The 12,442-nt window shown below is 30.7% G+C and overlaps 1 protein-coding gene across 1 annotated transcript; it reads right to left on the reverse strand.

Annotated features, from left to right (window-relative positions):
* Positions 1 to 11,069: 11,069 nt before the first annotated feature.
* Positions 11,070 to 12,186, reverse strand: LOC127740502 (glycine-rich cell wall structural protein 2-like). Its single transcript, XM_052251501.1, has 3 exons — positions 11,448 to 12,186; positions 11,302 to 11,362; positions 11,070 to 11,211 (listed from the first exon to the last, which is right to left on the reverse strand). The coding sequence occupies exons 1-3, from the start codon at positions 12,184 to 12,186 to the stop codon at positions 11,070 to 11,072; spliced, it is 942 nt and encodes a 313-aa protein (XP_052107461.1).
* Positions 12,187 to 12,442: the final 256 nt, after the last annotated feature.

The raw sequence follows: 12,442 nt of genomic DNA on the forward strand, positions 1-12,442 counted from the left end.
TGGTGTGTAGAAACTCCACCGTTGAAAATACATAAGAACAAGGTCTAGGCATGGCCGTGAGGCCAGCCCCATGATCTAAGATAGCATAAGACTACTCAAAGATAGCTACCAAGATGAGAATACAATAGTAGAAGGTCCTATATGTAGATAGCTAGTAGCTTAGGGTTTACAAAGATGAGTAAATGACATAAAAATCCACTTCCGGACCCACTTGGTGTGTGCTTGGGCTGAGCCACTTCGAGTGCAGGGAGGTCAGAATCCAACAGCATCTGCAGTCCTTTTTAGCCTCTGAATCAGATTTTTGCTCAGGTCCCTCAATTTCAGCCAGAAAATACCTGAAATCACAGAAAAACACACAAACTCATAGTAAAGTCCAGAAAAGTGAATTTTAAATAAAAACTAATAAAAATATAATAAAAACTAACTAAAACATACTAAAAACATACTAAAAACAATGCCAAAAAGCGTATAAATTATCCGCTCATCAATAACCAATCTAATGTAAAGTTAAGATTATTGGACAAGCTTGGAAAAGATGGTAGAAGGTATAATCTCCCATCTATGAATGAAGTAGCTGTGTTGATAGTTGGTGATTTTGATCTCGAGAAAACAAATAGAGATATTATGGTCGAGACACGAGGGAAAAAGGCTACAGAGAATAAACCAACTTAACCCTGCATACCTGGGATTACAATATCCTTTATTATTTCTTTACAAAGAAGATGGCTACAAGGAAGATATACCACTAAATAAAAGGGCAAGTTCTTCTAAAAAGTCTTGCGAACATGTTTCAATGAAGGAATTATTTGCCTTTAGGGTACAAGAGAGGTTAGCTGATGGATTGCCATTTCTTTATACAAGGAGACTATTTCAACAATTCTTGGTGGATGCATATTCAATTATTGAGTCTTCAAGGTTGATGTATATTCGCTTGGACTAGGACAAGTTTAGGTGTGAGATGTATAGGGGTTTAGCAAAAGCTGTCTTGAGAGGTGAAATAATGCCTTCATCAAGGGAAAAACATATCATACTACCATCATCATTCACAGGAGGTCCGAGATACATGATACAAAATTACCAAGATACAATGGCTATTTGTAGAGTGATTGGCTATTTAGATCTCTTCTTGACATTCACTTGCAATCCTAAGTGACCAGAACTAGAAGATTTTCTTAAGAATAGGGAACTTAATGCCAAAGACAAACCAGATGTTGTTTAATTTGTAAAGATTTGAAAGTGAAACTTGATCGGCTCATACAAGACATAAGAAAAACAAAAAGAATTTTCGGAAGGGTTACTGCAAGTAAATCTCCAACCTTGCTATTAATTGGTATATTAAGATTTAAATTTGTATTTGACCATTCATAATCTTAGGGTTTCTAATTGTATAGTATTTCAGGATTTAGATAATCAGCCTTACACTGCTATGACAAAAAATGTACATCAAACACATTACAAAATCAATTCGTAACTATTTTATAAGGCAAACTCATCTTTTTATATCTAATATTTCATACATTGAAAAATTTATAAAGAAAGGTTATTGAAAGGGATGTTAGAAGGGCACAAGGTAACATATCATCATAGCTCTTTTCTGTCTCCCAAAAAGTCCATTTATTTAACTAACAAATTTCTTAAATACTTTTAGTTGTATACACAATTGAATTCCATAAGCGAGGATTGCCACATGCGCATATTCTGGTATTTTTACATAGAGATGATAAATATCCAATCCCAGAAGACACTGATCGGATTATATGCGCTGAGATACCAGATAATGAGGCTGATCCAACATACTATGAAGCTGTAGAGAAACACATGATACACAGACCATGTGGAACCATTAAACAGAACTCACCATGCATAAAAAATGGAAAGTGCATAAGACATTTTTTCAAGAGATTTGTTGATAGTACAACGGTTGATGAGGATGGATAGACGGTGGGAGGATGGAAAGACAATAATTAAATCTGGGATTGAACTTGATAATAGATATGTTGTCCTACACAACAGAAAATTATTACTGAGGTATGACGCTCACATTAATGTAAAGTAGTGCAACCAATCAAGTATATATCTATATATTCAAGTATGTAAACAAAGGGAATGATCGAGTCACTGCTTCGTTCTACAACAATGCTAACGGATGCGGAGAATGATAAGTGTGATGAAGTCGGTATATATTATGACTGTAGATACATATCCTTGTGTGAAGTAGCATGGAGGATATTTGATTACAACATTCATTATATAGATCCATCAGTTGTATGTTTGGGCTTTCACTTGCCTGGCGAGCAACCGGTAGTTTTCCAAGATCATGAAAACCTACAAGATATTGCCAGGAAAGCATCTGTAAAAGAATCAATGTTCCTAGGATGGTTCGAAGCAAATAAGAAGTACATTGAAGCCCACACTCTAACATATGCAGAGTTTCCTTCTAAGTTTGTTTGGAATCTGACATGGAGAAAATGGTTCCCATGAAAATCGCATTTTGTAATTGGATGGATATTCTTTGTTCCTCCTAGATCCGATGAAATTTACTATCCCCGATTATTGTTAAATTTTTCTAGAGGCCTGACAAGCTATGAGGATATTAGAATCATTAATGGTGTTATGTACCCCACCTATAGAGATGCATGTTATGCGAAAGGTATTCTTAATGATGATAAAGAGTACATTGATGCCATCGAGAAAGCAAGTCATTAGGGATCCGATAGATATCTAAGAAAGTTGTTTGCAACTCTTCTAATATCAAACCCAATAACATACAAGGCTAGAATATGTATGGGAAAGGAGTTGAAAAATTCTATCAGAAGATATCCTATACATTCAGAGGAAAAACTATTGTATGTATTTGGGGGGTGACCGGTTATATCTAAAGGCAGCAGACAAGATATTGTAAAGGTAATAATAAACTCATCTTATCTGTGAGAAAGTTGCAGGCTTTTGGCACTAACAAAGAACGTGAGAATTAGAGCTGAGGATGATGATGAGAGCAACAATGATCTTAGATTGTTTACCGAATGGAGTCTTGCAATAGGAGATGGTAAATGTGGAATATTGATTGAGGGGATAGACAAGATTCAAACTCTCGATGATATTCTTATTGAAAAGTGGGATGACCCTATACTTGAAATTTGCAAAGCAACATACCCTGAATTGTTTGGGTGTTCCAATAATATAGCACACATTAAGGATAAAACCATTCTCGCACCTACACTCCAAATGGTGGATGAAATAAATCATTTCATGATGAGCCCAAATTTCAGAGAAGCCAAAATTTATTATAGTTCTGACACAACATATCAAAATAAAGCGAACAATGATGTATTGATATCAGTACATACACTAGAATTTTTTAACACCATCAGATGCTTCAGAATTCCTAACCATGAGTTAACACTAAAAGTAGGGATCCCGATTATGTTGTTAAAGAATATAAACCACTTTGCAGGTCTATGTAATGGTACTAGATAGATTAGTGGTGACTAAATTAGGGAACCACATCATTGAAGTAAGAAGCCTAATAGAAAATGATATGGAGTAGAAAGTCTTTATTCCACGTATGACGCTAATTCCATCTGATCATAGAATACCATTCAAATTTTAAAGGAGACAATTTTCTATCATAGTTTTCTATGCTATGTCAATTAACAAGAGCTAAGGACAATTATTATCAAATGTCGAATTGGTATTAAAAAATTTGTCTTTACACATGGATAATTGTACGTAGCTGTATCCAAAGTTATTCATAAAAGGAAGCTCAAGGTTTTAAATTTTTAATATATCATGACGATCATCAAAAGAAAAAAATAGATAATATGGTATATAAAGAAGTGTTTCGGAATGTAAATTAAATACGATGAGGATAATAATAATAATAATTGTAACATATCTTCACAAATAAAAGAAAATAAATTAAATAAGACAATAATAAATTTTGTTAATTAAAATCTATGATAGATGCATAGACATTGACATAGACGGAGAGATATGCAACACAACATAACATGAGACATAATGTAAAGAAATGTTTAGATAGATTATAATAATATATGATATTATAAATTAAATTTTTAAATATTTTTAATTATATAAATTATGTTAGATAATTTTTTGTACTACTAATTCAAATATATTAGTCATGAATAATATTAAACATATTAATACGTAATTATATTTAAATGTGTTTAAGTATATTTAAAAAATTATTTTTAAATTTTATTAAGACACAATTAAATATATATCAAAGGAGTATCAAATATAAGTTATATTTAAAATGTGTCCTATACCTAAACATATAATAACTTAACGAAGTATTCATGTTTAATAGATTAAAATAAAGAATCTTATTAGCTGCTAATATTTTTAGGCGTATATCATCAAAGATTCTCAAATTAAATACTTAACAAATAAATAACTATACCAATGAGTTATAATTCAAATGGTATAGTCTCTCCATACTCATTTAAGAAGTCGCGAATTCGAATCTTCTTATCTTTAGTAAAAAAAAAAAAAAATTACTATGGTAAAAATAACAAACTAACAAAAAATGCAGCAAAACCTGAAACAATATATTGTTTATTTAATTTTGATATAAGATAGTAAAATTATATAAACTATAATAATTTATGCGTGGATATCTTTTATGGTAAAGATGTGGGTATAAATTATACTAATTTTTTTATAAAATAATTAAAAGCATTTTATTATTTCCTAGTCGTAGTTCCAAACAAAGCGTAGTAATTAGTTATGACTACAATCTATTACACGGCATTATTCTCGGATGAGGAGGAGAATGGTTCTAAACCTTAAGGTTTAAAAGCAAGTGAGTTGAGCATTTAGTTATGTGGTTTACAAAAATGAGTTCTCCTTCTCCATTTAGTTCTATAGTTGCCAAAACTTGTAAGGGCATGGTAAAGTTGAACACTTTTTTGGCTTCGGGAGCTTTAATGGGTTTGCTATGGACCCCTAAACAGTCGCATAACAACATCAATTTTGGTTGCACCAACATTGTCGTTACTTTTTATACATTTTCCTTCTTCTTCTTCTTGTTCTCTGCCTTCTTAGCAGAAGTTACCCGTGCCTTATCTTTTTACAATAAAACCAAATTTGACTTGTATCTTCGGTGGGGTTGGTTTACAACTTCTGCGGTTTTTGCTTTTGCGGCTGTCCTCTTGGCAGTGACGGTGGCCGTAGAGTCTAATATGCACCTGAAAACGAATGTGACATGTCATAGTCGTTTTCTTTCTTTTCTTTTGAACCACAATCTCGACTTTGTTGAATTCCTTCCCTGGCTCTTCCTTATTCTTATTTTATTTCTTCTCATTGCTTATCCTGCATTTCTCTTCTTCGTTTTTTTAATTAAGTTAACAGTATCGTTAGTTATTCTTAGATTATGTTAGATATGTTATAGAAATATGAATAATACTTTGTCGTGTTTTTATTCAGATACATGCAGTTACAAGCAATAAACTTGCAATACTGTATCCTTCTTCCAATGTATGTTTATCTTTTATTTATTTATGAAAAAAGTTTAAATTTCAGCAATTTTAGTTTATATTATTCATCAATATTTTTAGTTCACAATTCAATACCTTTAATTTAATTAGTAATTTAATATCATATTTTAAGTTAATATTTTTAAATATTATTGATAAATTATTCAAAAAAAATTATTATATTGATAATATAATATTGCTTTTTATTTATTTCTCAAGTTTGATTATATGACTTGTAAAATAAATAAACACCCATTAGAATATAATACATCAAAAAAAATAACTCCCATTAAAATATAATACATAAAAAAAATAACTTACATATTATTTTAGAGAGAATATATGTGTGTGATCGTTTCATATTTTAATGTGTTTTGTTACAGAAATATTCATTTGTCTTTTTGTTCATATATATAATATAGTTGTTTTATATTATTAGAAAGTAAAAGACAAATATAACTGAATATTAAAAATATGTATTTTTGATCGAGTAATGCTACATATTTAATTCTTTTTATAAAAGAAAAATATAGGTAGACAATGAAAATACTAAACAATGTGAATAATAAATATGTCGAATGTTCAATTCAATAAGTATGCAGATGATTATGTTCTTTATTTTTAATTAGATGGTTATTTTTTTTATTGTTTACAAAAGTTATTATCTATCTAATAAAACTATTTTATAAATCAAGTTCAAATAAATTAAATAATAAGACTTAAAATAATGTTAATCATAACTAATTTTAGTTATGTTAGACCAACTTTATTAAATTTATTAGTTAATAAAAAAATTTAAATATATAGCATTATTCTTATTTGATCTCTTAATTAATTAGTTGACTGACTCGATTTTGATCGAAAAAAACTTATTTCTTGGTAGATACTAAAAACGAATAAGTATCTGATCATTTCATATTTTAATTTCATATTTTAATGTGTTTTGTTACAGAAATAATTCATTTGTTTTATTGATCTTGTTGGATGAGTGTCAAAGATTTTACTATTAATTTTACAATTGAAAACAAGCATCTTATTATTGGTTCTAGCCATGTTCAAGCATGCTAATCAATCCACTGCTAATAAATACATGGGTCAAAATTTTGACGTTATTATTCTGAGTGTAAAGTATTTAGGTTAAAAAACTGGATAGGTACATTAATTTTAGAGATGGTAAAAATCACTTTATTAATTTAGTCATTATTTTACATAGTCAATTTTAAGTTTTAAATTCAAGTTTACGATTTAACGAACGAATATGATAATTTAATTTCATTCCAAAATATCTTTTGATTTATTTTAGAATATTCTTGGCACGCGCATATATATATAAAGAAATTTAGAATTACATTACAAACATAATCAATAATATATATTATCCGATAATGTACTCTTCATTATATTTTATATTTTTTGTTGGAAGATATTTCTTACCCTTTTTTTTAATATGTGGAAAATATATTATTAAAAGAGATTTAATCTATAAAATTTAATTTTATTATCCCATCAATTAAATAATTTTAAAATATAGCTAGATTTGGAAGAGCACATAACTTGGCTATCAATTTAAACATGAAAGACAAGTCCCCTCTTTGGGCTTCCCGCTTCCCAAACAAATTTTGAGAAAATGATGTAGTGTTCTGATAAGAGAATCAAAGCGTTAATTAGTTATTCCACAGGGAACTTAGCGTGAATAGTATTAATAGTGGAAGCTTAAGAGGCAACTTTGTAAGAAGGCAGCAAAGTTTGTTAGTTTGTTAAGCTTGGCGGGGAAGTTAGTTACAGATATTTTGTAATTAGTTATTATTGATCAGAATAATGTAGTGTATAAGCTGCTACTGCAATAATTTCTGTTTTTTCAATCACATTCTATTTGATCTACACAATCTCATTTATGCATGTGTTTTGAGTAAGACCAAACAAGCAGCAAATCAAAAGAGTAAATGAATGAAAGAAAATATAAAAGAAGCAAGTATACCTCAAAAACCCTTATGGATTATGAACAAATGAATGAAACGTATGTAAACAAGTTTTTGCAAGAAATTAAAATGTACGTACAGATAGGCAGATAGAGTAGGTACAAAGAGATATAGAGCGTGTAGCTTAATTAACCAGCAGGTCTTGCATTATTCAACGTAACAAAGGTTCAGAAGCTAGGCTCTGCTGCCCACTTGGCGATGTCTTTCTTGCCAAAAGCTTGTGAAGCACAACACTCAATCTCCCACTCATTGCGCTGCATTAATTAACATTAGGAAAAGTCTAGGAGCAGCAACTTTATTAAATTTTGGATAGTATATAACCAACAAAGAAAAATAAGTCATTAGATAAAATTCCACACTAATCTCACACCATTAAAATCATCATTAAAAACTATTTGATAATTACAAATCACAAAAATTGTTGACCTAAGACTCTTCTAAGTTAGGGCAAGAATCCATTTTTATTTATAAGTATCGTCAAAATATTAACATAAAGGAAGGTGAGAAGAGTGTAAATGTAGAATAATGTAATGGAAATGGTGATAAAGATGTTATTATTTAATTTTTTCCTAAACATCTTTAAATGTTTACGCATATTATTATAAAAATTTATTAATAAATTAATTTTAACAAATATTATTACATAATATTTTTGTTAAATAAAGTTGTATTGATGAGACTCATTTTATTCACTAAAATATAAAAATTAAATTGGTTCACATCAATTTAATATTTCTAGCGAAAGATTCTAACTATTTTTAAATGTTAAGTAGACATGCACTAAAATGAGAATTAATGACTTGAATAAACAACGAAGGAGTATAAGTTGATATAATAAGTTAATAACCAACAATGATTACATTTTTGTTCATATATAATTGATTAAGTGCATGTGGAGGTGATCCTAGCCGTTACAATAACGTGAATTCTTTCTTTTGTTTATATTCCTTACTATCAGACATTTTTATAATTAATACTTAATATTTTTTTTTATAATTTAATTTTTATATTTAAGAATAAAATAAAAATGATTATATGACATTAATTATCCTAAGACATACGTAATAGCATATATAGTTCCTTTGGTATGTTCATATAAAGATTAATAATAATAATTAATAACGGTTATGATTTATCATTATAATTAATTCTTGCTTTATTCTTTCACCTAATAGAAATACGATAATATCACATTAATTTAATAATTGTAATTGATTATTATCATATACGCTTTTTTATTTTATTATTATTATCATTATCGTTTTTTATTGTAATTAATTTTCTATTTTTTTAAGTCATTTATTATCATTCAATCGAGAGATACAAAATCTGCTACTCTAATATGATTTTGTTTCTGTTAATTCAATTATTTTCATTCAAAATTCACAACTCTAATACCATTGCAAACACAATTAGAATAGGTCAAAAAATTTTATAAGAAATCATCTTTATCATTACAAATAGTATGGCATTTGAATTCGACCTTAATACGGTACCTAGGGTAAAAAGTGTTGAAAAATTTGAACAACAGATGGACTCACCCGACGAAATTATTGCCGGTCAATCAATTTTCAAGAATATGAAAAACTACACTAGCTTCGATGAGGTATGATAAAAACTGTTTTAATTTTTTTGTGTGCTTTTATGTGTATTTATAATTAGATTGTACTAACTAAGTTCATACACATAACATTCATACGTTTATATACATAACATCCATAATTACATACAACTAACATCTATAAATTAAATTCATGTTTATTAGATATTACATCCCTACACATATCATTTTTTAGTTATTGCATAAGTAACTATAAAATTAAACAGATATTTTAAATTTTATCATAATTGAATTTAAAAAAAAATATCAAATTCTTAAATTAATTTATTCAATTGATAAATTCATACACATAACATCCATTATTTCATGTTAATAATATCCGTAATTTGTACTCATAATATTCATAATTTCATACCTATATGATGTCTATAATTAATAAATTTTTATTATTAATATCATTAAATTTTAAACTATACATCTTATTGTATTTTTTAAATTATCTCATATGTGCACTAATAGGTCATAATTTTAATTATTTTAATATTTTTATTTAATATTTATATGTATGCTTGTTTATTGATTTTAATATAACGAATTAATAATTATTTTTAAAATTTTATTTTTAATTTTTGTTTATATTTTATGTTTTATTTTTTAATAGTCTATATGTAAATAAGTTGTATAGTAGAAGTTGTTAAAAATTTTTAATTTAATTTTCATAATTTTTGCAAAGAATTATTGCATTTTAATGGATATTAATGTGATTGAGAGATGTTAGAAATTTGATTTGGGAGAAACTGAAATTGATTTTGGAAAGAACATTAATGACTCTAAACATGCAGCAAAATAACGAGTGATAATGAGAATAAATAATAAAAAAGTATATGTTACTTGCTTATCAAAAGAATAAAAATTTTTATATAATATTTTTATATTTTAATTATTTTTTGGTTAGCTAACATCACCCTATGAAGATACTATCTTACTACAATTTTACATACATGAATCTATTATTATTATTACATATGACATTTATTATGAACAGATCTTACATTTTTAGTGATTTGAATGTGGGTTTTTTTTTAAGGTGCAGCTACTTTTGTGCACCATTACTAAATTACCATTATTAATTCAAATTGTACTCTAGCCAAACCGAAACAAGAATAATGGGAGATATAAATCTGTAACTCATCCAATATTATATAGTGATTTAGCTTCGCATAAGAGGAGGGGAAAATTAGAGATGTATTATTTGCATCACTTTTTAATGCATATCTTTTGTATACTTAGACATAAAAGTAAAGAAAACGAGTTTAAAAAAATAAAAAAATATATGTAAGACAATTAAATTAATGAAGTTCATATCAAATTTAATTAGAAAAAAAATTGAGAGGGTGTCTGACACCTTTTATTTATCTACCTAAAACATTTTCCCTACCCATTGTGACTGGCCAAGAGGCACATTAGCAGATAGTTATGGATTGGGATTGAACAGCATCAATCCAATCTATCTACCCGCTATTCCAGGGTTTTGTACCTCCTAATTAGTAGTTGCTACTGATTAATTGGATAAAATACAGGATTTCATTTTTTGTGTTGCCTTTTTTACTTGTTCATCTTAGACGTAGTAAATAATTGTCCCTTTTTTTATCCATTATCGATTTGAAAGAAAAAAATAACTCTGTCCAATGTTGACACAAAACGAAAGTCAAACCCACGTATCCGAGAGAGATACATAAGAATTAATCACATTCTATTTGATATGTACACAATTTCATTTATGCATGTATTTTGCAGTAAGAAGGCAGTAATAATCCATCATATGTAAAGACCAAAGAAGCAGTAAATAAATGAAAGAAATATAAAAGAAGCAAGTATAGCTCAAAAAAACCGTCATGTATTATGAAGAAAATGTATGTAAACAATAATGGGAGGCGTGCTTATTTACGAGGAGTTCTTGCAAGAAATTAAATGTGCACGTAGAGAGATAGAAAGAGTAGACTAAAAGAATGTAATGTAGTTGGGTGATTAAACAACAGCATTCAACAAAGGCTCAGAAGATACGCCCTGCTGCTCATCACTTGGTTTCTTTCGTGCCAAAAGCTTGAGAAGGACAACAGTCAAATTGTATAGACCACTCTTAGCCTTCAATTTGCCGCTCACTTCGTATCTGCATTAATAGTAACATAAAATGAATATGGAATTGGTTGGCACAAGGGAATAACATGAAGCATGTCAATTGATATGACCAACAACTTACTCTTCTGCTGCATCGCTTTCTTTTACTTTTTGAGCAGTTCTTGGAGCTTCATTTGAGGATCCTATTCAATCAAGAATTATCATCACAATGTACGTATAGCATGCAACTTAAATTGAATCAAGAATTTCATGCAAAAATTCACTCACTATCGGGAAGTTGATGGTGGCCTAAGTCAGCTTCTTGAATGCCATCGCCACCTTGGCCTGCCCGCTCAGGATCAGCACCGTCTGGATGATGACCTGCTCCGTTGCCATCGCCACCTCCACCTGCTCCGTTGCCATCGCCACCGCCACCTGATCCGTTGCCATCGCCACCGCCACCTCGACCTGCTCCGTTGCCATTGCCACCTCCGCCTGCTCCGTTGCCATCGCCACCGCCACCTCGACCTGCTCCGTTGCCATTGCCACCTCCGCCTGCTCCGTTGCCATCGCCACCGCCACCTCGACCTGCTCCGTTGCCATCGCCACCTCCACCTGCTCCGTTGCCATCGCCACCGCCACCTCGACCTGCTCCGTTGCCATCGCCACCTCCACCTGCTCCGTTGCCATCGCCACCGCCACCTCGACCTGCTCCGTTGCCACCGCCCCCTCGACCTGCTCCGTTGCCACCGCCCCCTCGACCTGCTCCGTTGCCACCGCCCCCTCGACCTGCTCCGTTGCCACCGCCCCCTCGACCTGCTCCGTTGCCACCGCCCCCTCGGGCTCCCTGCTCAAGATCAGCACCGCGTGGATGATGACCTGCTCGGTTGCGGTTGCCGCCACCGCCCCATCGCCGGTCCAATTCCCGTTGCCGTGCCCAACTCTTTAATTTTTGATAGCCTTCCCAGAGGAGATAAGCGAGAATCACAGCTGCTAACGCCAAATACTTGTCCCCAAGGTCGCTCATGATTGAAGAAACAGAGAAAGATGGAAGAAATGGAATGAGAATGAATTGGAGACGAGAGAGAGAGAGAGAGAGAGAGAGCGCAAAATACACACACTCTGACTCCAGTACCACCTTATATACTAGTACTACTTCATTCTCATCAATAACCAATCATAAAATATCTCCAACTAACTTTCCCGCCAAGCTTAACAAACTAACCAACTTCCTCTGTCTTCTTTCTTTTCTTAATTCTTTATTATTTCCAAATTCCTCACTT

Source organism: Arachis duranensis, chromosome 7 (genome assembly GCF_000817695.3).
Source record: "Arachis duranensis cultivar V14167 chromosome 7, aradu.V14167.gnm2.J7QH, whole genome shotgun sequence".
In the NCBI taxonomy this organism is placed as follows: Eukaryota; Viridiplantae; Streptophyta; class Magnoliopsida; order Fabales; family Fabaceae; genus Arachis; species Arachis duranensis.

What these genes read in the sequence shown, in the direction of transcription:
- LOC127740502 (XM_052251501.1), bottom strand. Translation starts at nt 12,186, where the DNA reads ATGAGCGACCTTGGGGACAAGTATTTGGCGTTAGCAGCTGTGATTCTC. An exon ending in CCACCATCAACTTCCCGATA is followed by an intron (nt 11,363 to 11,447) that starts GTGAGTGAATTT and finishes TTGATTGAATAG; the next exon opens with GATCCTCAAATGAAGCTCCA. An exon ending in GAAAGCGATGCAGCAGAAGA is followed by an intron (nt 11,212 to 11,301) that starts GTAAGTTGTTGG and finishes CTATTAATGCAG; the next exon opens with ATACGAAGTGAGCGGCAAAT.